This window comes from Orycteropus afer, unplaced genomic scaffold (assembly GCF_000298275.1).
Source record: "Orycteropus afer afer isolate SDZICR_OR568_19922 unplaced genomic scaffold, OryAfe1.0 scaffold00108, whole genome shotgun sequence".
NCBI classification, from domain to species: domain Eukaryota; kingdom Metazoa; phylum Chordata; class Mammalia; order Tubulidentata; family Orycteropodidae; genus Orycteropus; species Orycteropus afer.
In genome coordinates, this window is record NW_006921695.1 from 7,310,942 (window position 1) to 7,333,391 (window position 22,450).

Genomic DNA, 22,450 nt, shown 5'->3' on the forward strand with positions numbered 1-22,450 from the left:
TTTTGTTATGTTGTTGTTGTTATGTGCCATCGAGTTGGATCTGACTCATAGCGACTGCTCCTTGGGTTTCTGAGGCAGTATCACTACAGAAGTTGATTGCCCAACCTTCCTTCCAAGGAGTGACTGGTAGGTTTGAACTGCAACCCACCAGCAGTGGTTAGCAGTCAAGTGTCTTAGGCACTATGCTACTAAGGAAACATAATTAGCATAGGATGTGTCTTGAGTCAATCTCTTTGAGAAGAGTTAAGGACCTTTCTCCAGAGCTGACACAGAGAGAAAACCTTCCGAGAGAGTTGGCACCCTTAATTCAGACTTGCAGCCTCCTAAGTTGTGAGGAAATAAATTTGTTTCTTAGAGACACCCATTTGTGGTATTTATGTTATAGTAACACTAGATAAGGCGCTCTGGTAGCGTAGTGCCTAAGGCATTTGACAGCTAACCAGAAGGCTGGTGGTTCAAACCCACCAGCCACTCACTCCTCAGAAGGAAGGTTTGGCAATCTACTTCTGCAGTGATACCACTCTGGAAACCCAAGGGAGGGTCGCTATGAGTCGGGTTTGACTCGACCGCAAATAACAACAACAACAACCACACCACTAGATAATTAAGGCAGTGACCTGTATAACAGACTGAAAGGTTGCCTGGTCCTGTGCCATGTCCATGATCTTTGATATGTTTGAATCTATTGAGGATTGTATGTCAATCCATCTCATTGAGTGTTTCCCTCATTTTTGCTGACCCTCTAAGCCTCACTTTTCTCCCATTGAAGTGGACATAACAGTACCTATTTCAAAGGATTGTTGTGGTTAGTAAATGATAGTGAGTTGCTCTAGAACCAAATCAAAAAGTAAACCAGTTGCCATCATGTTGATTCTGATTCATGGCAATCCCATGAGAGCAGAGTAAAACTGCAGTCCAGAGGGTTTTCAAGGCCGTGACCTTTAGGAAGTAGATCACTAGGCCTTCCTTCTGAGGTTCCTCTGGGTGGGTTCAAACTGCCAACCTTTCAGTTAGTATCTGGATACTTCACTGATTACACCACCAAGGACTCCAGATCTAGTATAGTCCTTAACAAAACAATTGCTCGATTAATATTAATTTATTTTCCCAGTGACATCATTCATTGAAAGAAATATATAACAATGAGTACTTATCTTTGTAGGAGCTCTGGTGGTGTAGTGTTTAAGGCATTTGGCTGCTAACCAAAAAGTTGTTGGTTTGAACTCACCAGCCACTGCATGGAAAAAAGATGATTTACAGCCTTGGAAACGCAACAGAGGTTGCCATGAGTCAGAATTGACTCAATAGCAGTGATTTTGTTTTTTTTGGAATTTATCTTTGTACTTTGAAAATGAAACAAAAGAAGCAACACTTTAGATTTTTGGTTTAGGGATAGAATTTCTGAAACTCTCTTTTCAAAATGCCAAGGTACTTAGAAAACAATATGACTTTTTTTTTTTCTTTTTCTGAACCAATTGAGAAATGGCTTCAATGCCTCCTGAAGTCCCCCCATCTAAGCTGAGATGACAGTGACAGGTGTCTCTGTGGTACACACTGAAATTTCTCAGAGTCTGATAAGTCCAGAAACTGATGTCACCTCCACAAATAAACACTTTTGTAGTTTCAGTTGTGGATCATCATAGCTTGTTACTGAGAGCCTCCCCAGACACTTCTTTTAGGTCTTGCATCAGTACCTTACCTGCTATCTGGGAAATAAAAATGGTAGAAAACAATGAAGTCTTAGCATTCCAGGATTCTGCTATACTAATCCTTAACATCTGGAAATGTATTTGGGATATAGTTTCATCAGAATCACTGGAGATGTCTGCTATTTTCTCACATATTTTCAAAATTATCATACACATGTTTTTCAGCTATTGTAACTACACAGAAAACATATATTTGTATACATACCTTGGAGCCCTAGTGATGTAGTGGTTAAGGCATTTGGCTACTACCCAAAAGGTTGATGGTTCAAACCCACGAGCTGCTCCACGGAAAAAAGATGAGGCAGTCTGTAAAGATTCAAAACTGCATACCTTGTAAAGATTCTGTAAAGATTCAAAACCTTGGAATCCCAAGTGGGGATCACTATGAGTTGAAATACACTCGATGGTAGTAAGTTTGGTTTTTTTGCTTTTGGGGTTTCATAATAGTGCCATTAATTTTTATTTGAGAAACCCGTTTGTTGGAGTCATTAAGGTATGTGTTGTTGAGAAAGTTTGAGAGACCATTGAATTTCCCTTTTATATTGCTTAAGTAAATAAAAAAACAAAACAAAATATAAAAACAACATAAACCATTTGCTTTCTAGTGTAACTAATCGTGACCTCATGTGTTTCAGAGTAGAACTGTGTTCCATAGGGTTTTTAATAGGTGTACCACTGTGCCTCTGGGCAGATTTGAATCACCAACCTTTCAATTAGTAGCCAAGGGTTTAACTCTTTGTACCATCTGGGTACTTGTCTTTAGTCAATAGAAATGACTTAAATATACTTTACTCCAATGTTGTAAAATATACAAGGTATGCAGTATAATTACTAACGTAGACTTTGATCATAGTTGAGATTATCAATTCTTCAAATTAAAAAAAATTTTAAATTTTAAGATAGCAGAGTTTTGAACATATCAGAATAAGCTTGAATGATGTTTTGCCTCTTAGAATTTGTTAATTTTGAGGTATTAAAAGGCAATATAAATTCAAACTGGATATCTTCACCCCACTAAAAAAAAAAAATAAAAAAATAAATAAATAAATAACACCAAGAATCAAGGAATAAACACAAAGTCTACTCAGTGACTGTATCATATTTAGGCTTCCTAAATATATCTTCTGTGTGGGAAGCTAGGATAGGAAAATTAAATTATTTCATTTTTGAAGTAGATGTGGCCAGTAGTATTTGAAGAAGCCAAGCAGAAAAGGAAATGCTTAAGCTGGCTTTGCCTCTTGCTGAGGGCTGCTTGGCTCGGCCCTTTCCCATGGGGCCCCTTCCAGAGGAATGAGTCCATTTTGGGAGGAGCTTGCTATGATCTGATGGTTGGGACAGAGATCAGAGTTGGGTATGGTGCAGCTCAACCCAGCATTCCTGGAACAGGACCCTGCGGTTTCTCTCTTACTTCATCTTGTTAAATACGTCCTGAGGTTTGGGGTGGATTCCAGAGATAGTAGTGGCTTACTCAAACTGCTGCAGAATTTCAAGCTCCATACTCAGTCAACAGGGAAAGGAGGTGGAGATGGAGGAATAGGGGTGAGGAGGAAGTGCCCTCTCCTGGTCTCTGACCTCATCCAGGTCCTAAACTGTGCATTAGAAAATGTGTTACTAAGTTGGCTTGGGGCACTGTTAGGAGAATGTCTTAATTTAACCTTCTTAGAACTCTCTGTGAGATACTGATCAGATACTATCAATTCCATGTATGGGAAACGTTGTTTCTCTGACTCCACAGAATTTATGTTCTAGTACATTAAGAATAACCAGATAAAAACTAGTTACTATCTGATGCCCTAGTGCCTAAGGCATTTGACTGTTAACCAGAAGGCGGGTGGTTCAAACCCACCAGCCACTCCTTGGAAGGAAGATTGGGTAATCTACTTCCATAGTGATACCGCCTCGGAAACCCACTCCATGTGTGTGAGTAGAATTGTGCTCCCAGGGGCTTTCAGTGGTTGATTTTTTGGCATTAGATTGCTAGGCATTTCTTATGAGGTACCACTTTGTGGTGGATTCAAATCTCCAACCTTTTGATTAATAACCTTTGCATTAACGTTTTGTACCACCCAGGGTCTCTGTGTTCAGAATATCTTTAACTTTTTATGTTCAAATTAAATATCTCAAGATTCCTTTTCTTTGGAGTGTAGTGTATCATCTTGGTGGCCCAGTAGTTAAAACATTCAACTGTTAACTGAAAGGTTGAAGGTTTGACCTAACTAGAGGCTTCAAGGGAGATCTGCTTCCTCTGACATCTGCTGCCATAAAGATTACCACCTAGTGAACCCTATGGGACAGTTTTACTTTGTCATATGGGGTCACTGAGTAGGAATCAGCTTGACAGCATGCAACAACAATAGGTAAGCAAGGGGGAGTGACAGTTATATACAAAATGTAATAGGATGCAGTGTAATTATGGAGAAAATAATAAGGAAATTTTCTCCTTCTGATGTGAAAAATATTCACTATCAATATAGAGATTCTAACTATGAAAATCTCTCTATCAAGAATAGTCAAAATCAAGCAATGAGATTTGAAATACTGTTTTATATCAAAGAAGTTATTCCAAGAAGTTAATAAATGTTTTCAATTTGGTTATTGCCAGAATGTTTTTAAAGTTGCTTTTTAGTTTTTAATTTGAACATATACTAAACATAGTCTTGTTTACAGTTAATTAATTAATGAGTGCTAATGTTACTGTAGCTTATTGGAAGCTCCATTTTAAACTGAAAACCTGATTCTTGTGCTTGAAATTTAGGAATCTATTTCCTTAGGCAAAAAAGTTTATTCATTCATATTACTATTCATATGATTTCTGTTATTTTGAGGAGTTGTAAGAAGATAAGCCGGAGTCACCCTCAGTGAGGACCATATGATGATACACATGAACTTACCAATATCAGTACCAGCTGATGTAGAGTCAGTTCCATCTCATGAAAACCTCATGTGATCCACAGGAGAACTATATTCCACATTCATGTCTATGACCTTTCAGAAGCAGATTGTCAGGCTTTTCTTCTAAGGCACCTCTAGATGGGTTTGAACTGCCAACCTTTCAGTTCATAGCTGAGAGCTTAACTATTCCCATCATCAGAGGCTCCTAGGGATTCACAAACACCTGTTATATCATTCAGCAATAAGGGTAACCTCTGTATCATTCAGAAAAACAATCTCATTAATCTGTTGTTGTTGTTGTTATGTGCCGTTGAGTCAGACCCAACTCATAGCGACCCCTCCTTGGGTTTCTGAGGCATTATCACTACAGAAGTAGATTGCCCCATCTTCCTTCCGAGCATTAATCTGTAGGTTCTACTTTTTATATTAAGTCCAAAAATAAATTTCTTAATACTTTTGTTCACCAGAATTCCTGAGATGAGAATTATATGTGTTTAAAACACATTTGAAGTTAGCAAACCAAATCAAAAACCAAACTCACTGCTATTGAGTTAATTCTGACTCACAATGACCCTCACTGGGGTTCCAAGGGTATAAATCTTTACAGAAGCAGACTGCTTCATCTTTCTTCTGTGGAGTGGCTGGTGGGTTCCAACAACCAACCTTTGGTTAACAGCCAAATGCCTTAACCACTATAGCACCAGAGCTCCTTTCAGGATTATAAGAGGGTGAAAAATTGGAAGTTCTTGCAAGAGAAGCCTGGAAAATGGAAGGAGAACAAGGCTGGGTACAGATGGAGGGAGCCTCAGATAGGGATCTTGGTAGCAATGCTTACAAGAGGGACTTGGAAAGATCTAATGAGATTATTTTTCAACACTGTTATGAGTTATATAGTATAACTGCCCTCTGCCACTTCTTGTGGTAAAAATAAATCTGTGCTGCTCTTTAATTCATCCATGAAAATGAGGGAACTTGAAGAGGTGTTGAATTATATGTTAGGTTGAAGATGGAGTTTGTAGGAGCTAAGGCTGAAGTGATCTGGCATGCTTCACTGCCTGAAACATTGAGTACTAAATATTTTTGGTTTCTTCTCTATTAATCAGCATTTCTTAATTGTGGGAAATATTGAAAATATTATTATGTATAAGTAGCATGATCATCCTACATGATCATCCTACATGATCTTGCTGCTAAGACCATATGAGGATACTGAGTACATCTTAAAATACAACCTATTCATGAGTGGACAGGCTGAATGATCAGGTTTGTCTAGGCGGGGGGTGGGGAGTATGTCCATGACTCATATATAGGGTTAGCAGGCAATGTTTCTACATGCATATTTGTATGTACTGTAAGAATATCTGGGTGTACAGTAGAGCTGACAAGAAGCAAGGTTGTGGTGGCTTCTTGGCCACAGTCAGCTACCCAGAGGGAGCAAGTAGTTGGACCTGTGGGCTCTGGACCATGGTCACAGGGGATATCAAGCTCAACTGGCATAACATACTACACAAAAATATTGTCTACATCATACTTCGGTGAATAGCAACTGGGGTCTTAAAAGCTTGCAGGTAGCCATTTAGATGCAACAATGGGTCTCTCCTTGTCCAGAGCAAATAAGAATGAAGAAAACCAAAGACACATGGAAACAGGTAGTCCAAGGGACTGGTAGACTATGCAATCCTCAGCCTAAATGACCATGAGATCAGAAGAACTAGATGGTGCCTGGCTACCACTGTCAACCACTTGTAGGGGGATTGGTGCAGGAGCTCCTGGATGTACTGGGAGAACAATGTGGAACAAAACTCAAAATCATTAAAAAAAAACAAAACAGGTTTGTTGGTCTGATAGATGCTGGTGAGATCCCTGAGACTGTGGCCCCTAGTTACCCTTCAGGTCTAGAACAGGTTTGGCTTTAAGCCAAACAATAGATAGGTATGTTGTTTTTGCTGTTATGTGCTGTGGAGTCAGACCCGACTCATAGCGACCCCTCCATGGGTTTCCAAGGCAGTAACACTACGGAAATAGATTGACCCATCTTCCTTCTGAGGAGTGGCTGGTGGGTTTGAACCATCAGCCTTCTGATTAGCAGTCAAGTGCCTTAGCCATTATGCTACCAGAGCTCCCATAGACAGGTATAGGGGGTAGATATTTACATGGGGCAGATACACTCCTTGGAGTGATCATGGGAGAACAGAAGGACGGTGTTTATATAGGGAGACAGCTGTTGGGGGGGGTGTGGCGGGAGTGCATGGGGTGGAAGGACACAGGGAAGAGGTAACTATGGGGAGAAGTGGAAAGAAAGCTGTTACACTGTGAGGAGTTGCAGTCAGTGTCATGAAACAAAATGTGTATGAACTACTGTATGGAAAATGAATTTGCTCTGTAAACTCACCCAAATCACACAAACACACACACAAAAGTGTGAATGAAATATAACCTATCTTCATATACCCTTATCAGCATGATCATGCTACTCATGTTGTTGTTAGTTGTTGTCGAGTCAACTCATGGTGACCCCATGTGTGCAGAGGATGATTGCTCCATTGGGTTTTTAAGGTTCAGACCTTTTGGAAGCAGATCTTCCAGGCCTTATTTCTGGGGCACCTCAGAAATGAGTTTGAACCACCAACGTTTTATTAGTAGTCTAGTGTTTAACCATTTGTGCCACCCTGGAACTCCTATACTACCTATATGTAATAATATCTTTAGATTTTCCCCAAATTAAGAAGTTCAAGTAAAAAAGAGGAAGCCAATAGAAATTCTCACTTAGTTTAAAAGCTTTTCAGGGTGACAAGCAAAAGGGAAAAAAAGGGAGCCCTTTTTTATATGTAATTTTCAGTTTTTGAATTTCAGTAGTAAAAGACATTTTTCTTTTATCTTGGCTGCTCTCGCCTATATTATCTCCAGCATGCAGTAGTGTTATGAGAATCCTGTACACAGGACCCTGGAAATTTTTGGCTGTCTTATAGGAACTATGTTGAATTGTTTGTTCAGGTACCCACATGTGGCAAGTTATGGACTACACTCTTACTTGAACTGAGAATAACATATGTAGTTTTCATAAGGATAGGAAATAGGATGTAGAGAGTCTTAGGACCTTCCAATATGCAAACCCTTTAATAGGGCAGAGATGATTTAATGGCAGCTTGGCGAGGGTGCCCAGAGACATTACTTTCTTTGTTCTTACTATTATAGCTGGTCATTTGCCAGTGTAACAGGTAAAAAACTGACAATGGTGTAATGACTTTTAGGATATAGACTTGAGGAGCCAGGGATTCTGAATCCCTTTGGCAACAGCTTTAGCTCATGGGGTAAGTTATACTACTTCTGTGTACAACTTTTCAATTTATTCCTATATAGAAAGGGTAATGGTTCCAGCAGGCTGACTATATGCTGTGAATGTGTTCAGGGGGAAGTAAGGAAAGCTATTACATGATAGGATTATTGTTAGATTTTTTTCCATGAATTTAAGGATTAAGAAATTTCCACCAGGTTATGAGCAACGTTTCATATGAAGGTAAATTTTATCCAATTCCACTTCGAACCTTATTTCTTTTAGAAGATCTTTACCAGAAGGCCTCATGATAAGTAGAAAAGGTGAAAAGGTTATCCTGTGTATCAATTGAATAAGGAAGACTAAAAAAGAATTGATGCCTTTGAATTGTAGCATTGGTGAAGAATACTGAAAATACCACAGACTGCCAGAAGAATGAACAAGTTTGTCTTGGAAGAAGTGCAGTTAGAATGTTTCTCAGAAGCAGGAATGGCTAGAGTTCTTACCTACTTTGGTCATGTTGTTAGAAGGAACTAGTCTCTAGAGGAAGATATCATGCGAAGACCCTCAATGCAAGGAATTGACACAGTGGCTGCAATGATGCAGTAAGGATTGTGAGGACGGTGCAGAACCAGGCAGTGTTTCTTTCTGTTGTACATAAGATTACTGTGAGCCAGAGCCCACTTGATGGCACCTAACAACAACATGTATCAATCACACACATCAAGGAGTTCTGGTGGCACAGTTGTTATAGCATCCTGCTGCTAACCAAAAGGTTGGCAATTTGAAATCACAAGCTGCTGTATGGGAGAAAGATGAGGTAGGCTGCTTCCATAAAGATTTACAGCCTTGGAAACCCTATGGGTTGGAATTGACTAGATGGCAGTGGGGTTTGGGTATGTATGTATCAATCAGACTACAAACTTCATAATTTTTTTTATTACATCCTTAGTGGATTTCTAAATGTGACCCACAAAGACAATTGTGCTCTTGGGAAATGTAAAGAGAGGAGAGAGCAAGTAGTAAGAAATTCATTAGTTCTCCATTTACTACTATGAAATTGTGTGCCCAAGACCATTGTCTGGTAGACAATGTTTCTACAAGTGTATTGGTATGCTCTGTAAGAATTCCCAGGTATATAGTAGAGCTGACAAGGGACAAGCTTGTAGTCACTTCTTGGTCACAGTTAGCTACCCAGAGGGAGCGAGTAGTTGGACCTGTGGGCTTGGGACCATAGTTGCAGGGGACATCCAGCTCAATTGGCATATCATACTGCACAAAACATTTTTCCACCTCCTACTTTGGCAAGTAGGGACTGGGATATTCAAAGCTTGCAAGCAGCCATCTAGGTGCAACGATGGGTCTCTCCTCATCCAGAGCAAAGAAGAATGAAGAAAACAAAGATCCATGGAAACAAGTAGTCCAAGGGATTGGTACACCATGTGAGTCTCAGCCTATATGACTATAAGACCAGAAGAACTGATGGTGCCCAGGTACCACTGTCAACTGCTCAGAGGGGGATCTATATAGGAGATCCTGGATAGACTGGGAAAACGATGTGGAACAAAACTCAAAATCATTAAACAAACAAACAAACAAACAAACAACTAGGTTCTCTGGTCTGATAGAGTCTAATGTAACCACTAATACTATGGCACCTAGCTGCCCTTCAAGTCTGGAATTAAACCCACTCTTATGGCTTCCAGCCCAACAAAAGACAGGCATATGAAGTGAATATTTACATTAGGTAGATATACTCCTTGGAGAGATCAATCATGGGAGAGTAGAAGGTCTGTGTATGCACAGGGAGACAGCTCAGGGCGCAGGAGTGCATGGAGGGAAGGACACAGGGAAGAGGTAACTATGGGGAGGAAGTGGGAAGGGAGCTGTTGCATTGTGGGAAATTGTAGTCAATGTCATGAGACAAAGTGTATGTGAACTGCTGTATGGAAAGTGAATTTGCTCTGTAAACTTTCACCCAGATAACAATTAAAAAAACAAACAAACAAAACAAAACAAACCAACTGCCATCAAGTCGATTCTGACTCATAGTGACCCTATAGGGCAGAGTAGAACTGCCTCATAGAGTTTCCAAGGCTGTAAATCTTTATGGAAGCAGACTGTCCCATTTTTTCCCCCATAGATTGGCTGGTGGGTTCAAATTACTAAGCTTTTGGTTAGCAGACTGATGTTTTAATCACTATGTCACCAGAACTCCTTACTCCACTCTAAAAGATGAGATTATTCTCTGAGCTATAAGAATAGAAGGCAAGGGACAGTTGAAACACCCAACTGAAATATCTCCTCATCACTGCCCTTCTCCAAAGCAGAGTTTAAGATTTCTGGTGAGAACTGCAGAATCATTAGGAGATTTAGTTTTAGTCTAATATATGGCAGATAACCGACATGTAATTTATAGGTTTCAGGGTCCTGGGTTGGGCCTGAAAATGCCTATGGATAATATTAGAGGATGACTGCAAAGACTGTATCAGTCTACCTCTCTCTTTCCCATCAAGTAGAGTCAACTGAGGAGCTCTGATAGCATAGTGCCTAAGGCACTTGACTGCTAACCAGAAAGCTGGCGGTTCAAACCCACCAGTCACTCCTCGGAAGAAAGTTTGGGCAATCTATTTCTGTAGTGATATTGCCTCGGAAACCCAAGGAGGGATCACTGTGAGTTGGTCAGACTCCATGACATATAACAACAACAGAGTCAACTGAGTAGTGCAAATGATTATAGCACTAGGCTACAAACCAAAAGGTTGAAGGTATCGTCCACCCATAAGTGCTTATGAAGAAAGATCTAGCGATCTACTTAAATATCAGCCATTGAAAGCCCTATAGAGCACAGTTCTGCTCTGACACACATGGTTGCTATGAGTTGGAATTCACTTGAGGATAACTGATGATGGAAGAGTCAGCTAAACTGTCCAATGTTGATTGTCTATGTTATTCTCATATGAAAAATCTTCTTCTAAAGAACATGGGAAAAGAAAAGTGGTTGTATTTTATTCTGGTGTAAATTAATAGATTGATTTCTCCCTGTTGTTTGTGAAGCCTCTGCCGCCTTGTCATGACTCAGCAGAATCCATGCAGGTGTTCAAGCAGCACTGCCGGATCGCGGAAGAATACCATGAGGTCAAAAAGGAGATTGCCCTGCTGGAGGAAAGGAAGTAAGTGCTTTCTCCCTGAGTGCTTGCACCTTTGAGGACTGCCTACTGCTGATGGACTGGGGATGATAGGGAGCCGATGTGCTGTGTTTGGGGGGCTGCGGGAGGAACCTACAGTTCATGGTTCCAAAGTTACCAAGCAACTTAAAGGGATATTACTTATGATGATCAAAATGGCACAGATGTAGACTAAATTATTTTATGGAGTAGTGCAAGGAATACCATAAGTTTGCACCAATTTTTTAAATAAGAACTTCCAGTTTAGGGAATTAAAAATGCCAAAATGCTATCTAGAGTCACACTGTATTTTGTCTGAATGTGTCCAGAAGTCTCAGAGGTCTTTGGCTTGGGGTGAATTTTAATTAGTGTTTACATGAAGGAGTTCCCCACCAAGTGAAGAAGCCACTAGAGAGCTCTTTGGAATAATGTAATCTATAGTTGACTTGGGAGCTCTGGTAGCATAGTGGCTAAAACACTTGACTGCTAACCAGAAGGCTGGCAGCTCAAACCCACCAGCCACTCCTTGGAAGGAAGGTTGGGCAATCCTACTTCCGAAGTGATACTGCCTCGGAAACCCAAGGAGGGGTCGCTATGAGTTGGGGCTGACTTGACGGCACATAACAACAACAACAACATAGTTGACTGACTGCATTTTATAGTACATTTAAGTTTTTATTTTTATTTTTTAACCTTAATAGCTTCTATTAACATTACAGTCTGATGTAGGGAATTCTATAGTTCTGTTAATTATAATATTTTAATTTTACTCATAATTTTTTCTGTAGAATTTGTCTCCTTTTAAATTGTACTCCCTTTTGCTGCTGTCTACCCCAGTAATCCCATACTCTTTCATATTTACCAAAATCAGACACCTTTCCTTCATAGCACTAGTCAGAGCCTGTACTTACACATTTATCACAGGGGTCCTTTGGTTACTAATAGCATTTCCTACTAAGTGGTAAGGAACTCTGGTAATGTAGTGCCTAAGGGATTTGACTGCTAACCAGAAGGCTGGAGGTTCAAGTCCACCAGCCACTCCTCGGAAGGAAGATGGGGCAATCTACTTCTGTAGTAATACTGCCTCAGAAACCCAAGGAGGGGTCGCTATGAGTCGGGTCCGACTGGACAGCACATAACAACAACAACATTAAGTGGTAAGGAGTTCCCAGGTAGTACAAATGGTTAACATGTTTAGCTACTAGCTGAAAAATTGGAGGTTCCAATTTAGCTAGAGATACCTTATAAGAAAGTTTTGGTCTATGAGTGGATAGATAGGTGGACAGGTTGGATTAAAGAAAAAAGAAAGTCTTGGCAATCTACTTCTGAAAAATCATTAAAATCATCAAAACCTCTATGGAGCTCAGTTCTACTTTGCTATACAAAAGGTAGCCATAGATCAAAATTGACTCCATAGCAGCTGGTTAGTTAATGGTAAGTGCCAGGGGGAAAAAAAAAAGATAGTTATGTGTTGTTCACCATCAAATTCCTGGATCCCAGCACAGCACATGGTATGTTGATGCTTAATAAATATTTGTGATACAGAACACAAACATCCTGTGATTTTTTTTAACTTTCTACTTCTATTCCTCCTCTTACTTGAGTGATACACAATATATATTTATTGCTGAATTTTTAAATAAAAGCAAATGAAGCACATTTTGTTTTGAAACGTTTATGAAATTCCCAGATCTCTTTGAGGCTCTCTAGAATGGTGAACAGACAGGATAACATGAGGGAGGGCAGCTTGGGCTTCTGGGCCAGGCGTCAGCACTGTAAGATCGCACCACTTTCTAAGCCTTCCCTACATCTTGTGTTGTTGTGCTTGAAACATAAAATTTGACCTGGATTTTCATTATAGGAATTAAAAGGTGCTTATAAGGAGCTCTGGTGGCCAAGTGGATGAGGCATCTGGCTGCTAAGTGGAAGGTTGGTGGTTCAAACCTACCAGCCACTCCATGGAAGCAAGACTGGGCAATCTACTTCTGTAAAGATTTACCACCTTGGAAACCTGATGGGGGCCTCTATGAGTCAGAATCACCTTGATGGCTGTGGGTTTGTTTTTTTTTTTGATATCAGGAGATCAGAAACACAGCTTTTCCTCATGTATCTGCAACTTTCTTTTTGGTTTTAACCACTGCACCACCAAGGGTCCATAACATAAGAAAAAGCAGAGTCAATTGCTAGAGATAAGGAGACTAGGCTACTGGTGGAGATACTTTATACAAGCCGTTGGGATCACAAAATGGGCCAGGCTCCCTACTTAGTGGAGATGCTACTCATCTGCCTATATATATTTCTGCAGAGCCCATCTTATTTTCACCCTAACCTGTTTAAACTTTAGACTTTTCTTGAAACTTTGGTATTATATGTTTCTTTTCCCCATAAATAATTGACTGGATGTGGGGCAAAGGCCAGATTACTTTATTATTATTTTCCATAAAATCTCTCAAATTCCCTTTTCTCTATACCCACTTCTACCATTTGGGTTTTGGGCCTTATTACTTCAAATTTAGGTTGATGCAATATTATAACTCCTTTGATATAAAAGCTTCTTGATATAAAATGACATCCAGTTCTTGGCCTGAATTTCAACATCTATGCCAGTATAAGGAGCCTTAGTAGTGTAGTGTTTAAGTACTTGGCTGCAAACCAAAACATTGGCAGTTTGAACCCACCATCCCCTTTATGGAAGGAAAGATGTGACAGTCTGCTTCTTTAAAGATTATAACTTTAGAAACCCAATGGAGCAGTTGTACTCTGTCCTACAGTGTTGCTATAAGTTGTAATCAAATTGATGACGATGGACTATCACAGTATGGCCTCAGTTCATCTGTAGAACTTGCTGTCTCATCCCGTTCCTTCAGATACTGATCTATTCATTTCCCCTGGGGTATGAGAAAAGACCCTCCAACCTTTTAGTCCTTATTTACACCAAGTTCGAGGCCTAGAATGCCCAGTCCTCCCTCTGTACCTGTCCAAATGCTGCCCTCCCTTAAAGAGGCTTAGCTCAATTCCCTGCATCAACCATACCATAGTGATTAATTTATGTCCTGTCTTTCTGGCTATATATACTTTCCACAGACATGGACACCTTTTAACATTTCTTTGTATTTGAACCACCTAGCTTTGAACTGTTTATGGGATGGGTGATCAATGTGGTAAGGATTATTTAGTGTGATTGGCTATGTTGTTGTTGTTATGTGCCGTCGAGTCAGCCCCGACTCATAGTGACCCGTCCTTGGGTTTCCGAGGCAGTATCACTACAGATGTAGGATTGCCCAACCTTCCTTCTGAGGAGTGGCTGATGGGTTTGAACCGCCAGCCTTCTGGTTAGCAGTCAAGTGCTTTAGATTGGCTATAGGAGGTAGTAATATGCTTTATAAGGAGCTCGGGTGGTACAGCAGTTAAAGCATTTGACTGCTAACCAAAAGGTCAGAGGTTCAAACCTACCAGCTGCTCTGTGGAACAAAGATGAGTCAATCTACTGCCATAAAGATTTACAGCCTTGGAAAACCAATGGGGGTTGCTATTAGTTGGAAATGACTCTATGTCAGTGAATTTTTTTTTTTGGAATATGCTCTGTGTAAACATTATTTTATTTGTACTTTGTATGGTCTATATTTAAAATATAGCGTCCTTTAAAATATAAGGGTCCTTATCAGCAGTACAGTGCTGCTGAGATAAACTTTTAAATTAGAAAGTATGATTATATCTTATATTAACAAAGATATAAAACTGACCCTCCAAAAATTTATAGTTTTCAACACTGTAGCAGAAATTCATTTTACAACAGTTTTTTTTTTCTTTGCTTTCAATCAAAATAAATTGGGCCAAATGGATTTGATCCCAGAAATTAGCTCTTTTTTTTTTCCCTGATGATTTTAATGAGAACTTCTTCCCTGTCATTTCATAAAGTGTGACTGATTATGTAGCCCCTGGTGATTGGTTAGTATAAGCTAGACACAAGCAGACATGCTAACTAAGGTATTTTAAAAGAGAGTTTTCCTCTGTTGGAATCACTGGGGCAGAGATTAAGGTTTGGACCAAACTGAACTTCTCTCTCATCTCCAGAGGGGGTCTCCCTGGATCATGTTTGGGAGAATTTGAGGCAGCAGGACAAGAAGAGTTGATAAAACTATTACTTTAAATTATATCACTGAATGGATAAAACAATAAAATCTTTTCTAGGATTATGAACTCAGCATGAGATGAATCTAATTTAAAGATTCACTTTGGGCTTATTAGTAATGATGTAGGAGCAGTCCTTTCCTACTTTTACTAAAATATTTTTCTTCCCACCATACAAAAAAACAAAAAACAAAAAACAAACAAGTTTATAGAAAGCTTTGAAGAATTACCAAGAATTCTGACATCTTTATAGAACTCCTGCTGTCATTTTTGCATTTTTCTTTCTAGGTCTTTTGTATATGAATTGATATTTTTATGTAACTACATACAGAGTAACATGGAATGTGTAACACGTCTTTTTCACTAAATATTTTGCCTTAAGCATTTTTACATAACTCACATACTTTTTTTTTTTTTTTTTAAACAGAATATAAAATCATGGAAGTGGGATATGGATATTTTATGGCTTTTGAAATCTGTTACCAAATTGTTTGATAGAAAGATTTTTTTTTTAAGTATATGATTAAACTACAGTGAGATCAGCTGTAAGATTTCCTTTGCTCCAGATAGAGTATTTTACCTTGTCCAAAGGACAAACCACCTGCTCTGCTCTTTTACAAAACATTGTGCTAGATGGTGTTTAGAAGATTGCCTTAGAGTATCATACAAAGAGATAGATTCTTAAAAAAGTTAGGTTGAAATGTTGCCATATATCTTTTTTTAACAATTCATTCATTTTCTAGATTCACAGATTTTTGCAACTATCACAATTGATTTTAACAAAAACTTTATCTCCCTAGAAAGAAATCATGTATACTTTAGCTGTCACTCACCACCACTCTTCCTCCCAACCCTAGGCAACCACTAATCCACTTTCTGTCTCTATAGATTTGCCTATTCTGGACATTCTGTAACAGTAGAATCATATAATATTCAGTCTTTTGGGACTGGGTCCTTTCACTTAACATAATGGTTTCAATGTTCAGTCATGTTGTAACATGAATCAGTACAGTACTTCATTCTTTTTTATGGCTGCATTTCTGTTCTCTAGATATACCACATTTTGTTTTCCATTCATCAGTTGATGGACATTTGGGTTACTTCCACTTTGTAGTTATTATGAATAATGCTGAAATAAACATTCATGTAGAAGTTTTTGTGTGGACATATGTTTTCAGTTCTCTTAGATACATACTTGGGAGTGGAATTGCTATGTCATATGGTGACTCTATGTTTAAACTTTTGAAGAACTACCAGACTTCTACCAAGGCAACTGCACCACTTTATATTTCTACCAGCAGTGTATGAGGGTTCTAATTTCTCCATATCCTCACCAGCGTTTGTTATTATCTGTGTTTTCAGCCATTGAAAACCCTAAGGAGCACCGTTCTACTCTGACACACATGGGGTTGTTATGAGTAGGAATCAACTGTTTTATTTATTTATTTTTTTGTGGGGGGAGGTGTTTGGGAAGTGGTATTGCTTTGTCATTTTGATTTGCATTTCCCTGATGGCTGATGGCTAATGATGTTGAGAATCTTTTCATGTGCTTATCATCATTTGTATATCTTCTTTGGAGAAATGTCTCTTCAAATCTATTGCCTATATTTAAATAGGATTATTTGGCATTTATTATTGATTTGCAAAAATGTTCCATATTTTTAGTACATTTCAGGCAAAAGATTAAAGAGGATTTTCATATGAGGATACCATAACCAATGCCAATATATATTCTCATGTCTTTTTGAAATATATAATATGGTGACTGGGTGAGCAACATCTCATCTAGGGGAAAATATCAGCATGGGGAAAGAGGAGTATGTGTAATTTGTAAAATTAGTCTGAATTAGTCTAACATTAGGCCCACTTTGCTTTTTAAAAAGATTTTTATTGTGATTTGGGTGGAATTTTACAGAGCAAATTCATTTTCCATATAGCAATTCATACACATTTTGTTTCATGGAATTGACTGCAATTCCCCACAATGTAATAGCTCTCTTCCTACGTCCTCCCTATAGTTACCTCTTCCCTGTGTCCTTCCCTCCCATGCACTCCTGCCCCGAGCTGTCTCCCTGTGCAAACACTGCCCTTCTATTCTCCCATGATTGATCACTCCAAGTAGTCTATCATCTACCTGATGTAAATGTTCACCCCATATGACTGCCTATTGTTTGGCTGGAAGCCACAGGAGCAAGTTCAATTCCAGATCTTGATTTGTTTTTAATTTTAACATTTAGCTTATTCTAAAATTTCCAGTAATAAGAGATTTTTATATTTAGTCAGAAACATATTTTTCTTTAGGAAATTCTCAAAGGCATACATTTTTAAACTGTGTTCTTGGAAGTCCATCAAAGGATAGTGGGGGTGAGAGAGTGGCATGCAGAGGACTGTACCAGAATCAACTAGAGAAGGTCCAATTTTATCTGTTTTATTTGCTTCACTTCAGTGTTAAGATTTTCCTGCAAAAGGATTGCATGGCTAGAAAACATTGAAAACCAAGCTTCACTTTTATGTTCCAAGGATACATCTCTTAAATATTTATTCAGCCTTGCAGAAATTAGGTCTCCACTGTCATAAGGAAACAGTAAACAGAGATACTTGTTCACAAGTGTTTGCAGGTTACATAGCATGTGGTGGAAAAGCTCTATCTTTTCTTTTCCAAAATGTCTAATTGGACTTCTATGCAAGATATGGTATTTGGGTTCATCTTCTAGCAGTGGGAATGTGCTTCCTGAGACCCACTTGACTACCAAGACCTGAAAAATGTGCCTGGCTTGCAATGTTGTTGATGTTAGGTACTGTAGAATGGAACTGCTCCATAGGGATTTTTAGGCTGTAATCTTTAACAGAACAGATCTCTGGGTCTTTTTATGCAGAGTTGCTGTGGGTTCAAATCATCAACCTCTTGATTAGCAACTGAGTGCTTAACCAGGGCTCTTTTGATTTGCAAGAGGCATTCATAAATACTACTTAAATGAATGAATGGAAGACCTAAAAACTGTCTCAACTCTTTACTTCGCTAAAGGAAGTATAGCCAAATGCATAATCCCAATTCCGTACCTTCGTCAGGATGTGGGGTTCCATTTTCCGTTAATGACCAATCATAATGGTTTGGCCTTTTATACCACTTAATTGTATACAGCCCAATCTTTTGGACTCTCATTCACAGGAATCTCTTCACCCAACCCTGTACGGAACCATATTAAAAGGGACACACTATTTACCTCTCTTCAATTGGGGGAGCAGAGAGAAGGAACATTTTGCCTTTCATCTTATTTCTATTCATAATTAACTGTTTTCAGGACAACTGACAGTGCTTCTTAACTGGGGTGATCTTAATGGGTGATCCCTCCACCTCTGGGGACATTGGCAAGATTTAGAGACATTTTGGGTTGTCAGACTGGAGTAAGGGGCGTGCTACTGGCAGCTAGTTGGTAGAAGCCAGTGATGGTGCTAAACTTCCTATTATGCCAATGTGCAAGACAGCCTTCCACACCAAAAACTGCTCAGTGTTGGCAAACAATGTTTCTACAGGTGTATTTGTATGTTCTGTAAGAATGTCTAGGTATATAGTAGAGCTGACAAGGGGCAAGGTTGTGGTCACTTCTTGGCCATAGCCAGCTACCCAGAGGGAGCAAGTAGTTGGACCTGTGGGTTTGGGAACATGGTTGCAGGGGACTTCAAGCTCAATTGGCATAACATACTACACAAAACATTGTTCCACATGCTACTTTGGTGAGTAGCGACTGGGATCTTAAAAGCTTGCAAGTGGCCATTTAGATGCAACAATAAGTGTCTCCTTGTCTAGAGAAAAGAAGAATGAAGAAAACCAAAGACACATGGAAAACAATTAGCCCAAGGGACTGGTAGATCATGTGATCCTCAGCCTATAAGACCATGAGACCAGAAGAACTAGTTAGTGCCCAGCTACCACTGTCAACCACTCAGAAGCGAATCTATGTAGGAGATCCTGGTACAGTGGGAGAACAATGTGGAATAATACTCAAAATTAATTAAAAAAGAAAAAGAAAAAGAAAAGACAAGTCTTGCTGGTCTGATAGAGCCTGGTGAAACCCCTGAGACTATGGTCCCTAGCTGCCCTTCAGGTCTGGAATTAAACTCTTGTGGCTTCCAGACAAATAAAAGACAGGAATATGAGCTGAACACTTACATCAGGTAGATACATTTCTTGGAGAGATCAATCATGGGAGAACAGAAGTGTATGCACAGGGAAACTGCTTGGGGGGCAGGAGTGGATGAGAGAGAAGGACACAGGGAAGAGGTAACTATGGGGAGGAAGTGGGAAGAGAGCTGTTACAGTGTGGGAAATTGGAGTCAATGTCATAAGACAAAATGTGTATGAACTGCTGCATGGAAAATGAAATTGCTCTGTAAACTTTTGCTCCAATCACAATTCAAAACAAAACAAAACAAACTGCCCAGCCCCAAATTCCAATTGTGCCAAAGCTGAAAAACTTTCTTTAGAGCAAATTTCACCTTTTGGTATAAGGGTATAGGTTTGTCCTTTGGCTTTCAAAAGATACTGCTGTATTTGTTCCTTATGAATATTCATTTGTAGGGTTTCTACACCATAGTCTAGACTAGGTTTTGCAAATCTCAGTCCATACCATTTACTGTTCCTTTAAATGCATAAAAGTGAAGATAGTTCTTCACATCCTTTTTGCCACCTTGAGGCCTCTACCCCTCCTTTCCATTGGATAAATGCTTGCACACACATCTCTCTCAAGAACCAACAACAGTGCTGTCTGAATCTCTGTTTAAAAACAAAATTCTCTCCATGATGAAGATACTGTTATATTTCACTATATTATTATTTTATTATATAATTAAAGTTTCTCAGTGACTCAATTAAGTGTTTAACTATTAGCTAAAAGGTTGGTGGTTCAAACTCACCCAGAGGTGCCTCAGAAGACAGGTCTGGTGATCTTCTACCTAAAGGTTGCAGCCTAGAAAACCCAGTGGAGGAGTTCTATCCTGCACACATAAGGTTGCCATGAGTTGGAATTGACTTGTTGGCAATGAACAACAATAATTATATTATTACATTATTATCTGAAATTCTTTACCTAACTGTAGCTAAACTCTAGAATTTTGCCTTTCTTGATTAGTATTTAATCAGTTTTTATAAGTCTTTAGAACCATGGTTGTGGTCTTTGTAGGACAAAGCAATATTTCTCCCTATAATGAACTCACTTCTCAATCTCGTGGAACATGATGAAACTCTCAATTTTGGAATTAGTTTCCCCAAAGTTTCAAACTCCTCTTTACCAATTCACTTGGATTTTCACTTTCCCCATTTGTTCTGGTGAATAAAAGCTTTCCCAGGGAAGTAGCTTAAGATAGGGGCAGCAGATGACTTGCTGTGACCCCTAAGGTGATGGTCTTTTCACTGATGAGGTACTCAATATCGAATACTGTGTTACAAGTTCTTGACTTCAGAAATAACATTCCTGTATCTATGGTCTTCTATCCCCATATCACATTACACTGAAAGGAATGAGAGAAATGGTAAACAAGAAATCAAAGGCAGGACCACATTCTAGCCATTTACAAATATTGATTCATTTCTCAGATCATCTGTTTGCAAGATTGTTTTTGTAGCTTGATGTTCCAGAGTTTAATTATAAATCACTGATTGTTGAACATGAATATGTCTACATAAATAGGTCCTGGGCAGTGGACAACAGATACTTTGATAGTTTTCATTGAATATATGTACAGTTCCTTATCAAATACATGACTAATTTACTAGATTATCACTTGAGTCATTTTGGTTCCAGTAAGGGAGAAATTATTGACTTTCTCTGATGGTGGGAAGATTGGACTATACATTCTTTTTAGTTGTAAAATCTGTAATTTTATGATTTATTATCTGTACCAGTCAAAACAGAAGGAGTCCTGGTGGCACACTAGTTAAGTGCTTGGCTATAACCAATAGCTTGGTGGTTTGAACCCACTGGCCACTCTGCAAGAGAAAGATATGGCAGTCTGCTTCCATAAAGATTTGCAGTCTTAAAAACCTATGGGGGTAGTTCTGCTCTGTCCTACAAGGTGCAGCGGTACCAGTTAAAACTAATAACAGGCGATTTTGGGAGTTTTAAACAAGGTCAGATATGAAGCTAGGAAAATAGACATTTTTATTTCTTGTATTGACAACTCTCAGACTAGGATTTGAAAGTAAAACTTTATTCCACCTGAATTATTTGTATGACATAGTTACTTTGACAGGAAAAAAGTAGACCAGAAATTGATGATTCCATGGGTGGAGGATTTTGAAGCATGTCTCTTTTTTACTTACACAGGTTTTATTTAGCAATTTCTTTAAAATGTGAGGAATTTTACTAATCAATATTTAATTATCCTATTTACAGCTTAAACTATGCTTGGCGGCAAAAAGCTCTAAACATTTAATCAATAGGATTTCTGGCTGTTTCTTATCAGCTGTGTGACTTTTTCAGTTAAATGAGCTCTTTAAGTTCCTGTTTTCTCATCTTTAAAATGTGATAATTAATGACACCTTGTTCTATCTACCACATGGTCTTGTTAGGAGGCTCATAGGAGATAATTAAAGAAAGAAGAAAAAACAAAACAAAAAAACAACCACTCAGTTTGTAAACTATGATGAAATATAGGTTTCACCTAAAATATAGGTTTTATTTTTAAGAAGAATTATTTATGGTGGCCATATATTTCTACAGCCCAACTTTGTTGTTGTTGTTGTTAACTCTATACAAATTATTTGTGTCTGAGTTAACTTAAATTTCAGTTATTCATTTAGTAAATATTCATTGGAGTTTTGTATGTTGCTGTGATGCAGTGAGCTATGCTATGGTATTACAGATACCAGCAGGACCACATGGTGGACAGGTTTCAACAAAACTTCCAGACTAAGTCAAATTAGGAAGAAAGGCCAGGTGATCTACTTCTGAAAATTAGCCAGTGAAAACTTTATGAATCACAACAAAATATGGTCTGACTTGCTTGCTTTGGACATGTCATCAGGAGGGTTCAGTTGCTACACAAGGACATTGTATTTGGTGAAGTAAAGGACCAATGAGGGCAAGGCAGACCCTTGGTGAGATGGATTGACACAGTAACTGTTGGTTCTGGTTACCTAGTGCCACTCTGAGAGGAACAGACCATGAATGGCATGGCCTTAATAAACAGGAGTTTATTCTTTTACAGTTTGGAGGCTTTAAGTCCAAGTTCAAAGTGCCAGGCTCTAGGGGCTGGGTGAAAGCCCCTCAACCTTGGGG

At 38.9% G+C, this 22,450-nt stretch overlaps 1 protein-coding gene across 1 annotated transcript in view; it reads left to right on the plus strand.

Annotated features, from left to right (window-relative positions):
- MAP3K7CL (MAP3K7 C-terminal like) overlaps positions 1-22,450 on the plus strand; it is a 66,907-nt gene that overhangs the window by 33,103 nt on the left and 11,354 nt on the right. Inside the window, exon 5 of the mRNA XM_007943517.2 lies at positions 10,933-11,048. Coding sequence (XP_007941708.2) covers positions 10,933-11,048 — 116 coding nt within the window. The remainder of the gene's footprint in view (positions 1-10,932; positions 11,049-22,450) is intronic.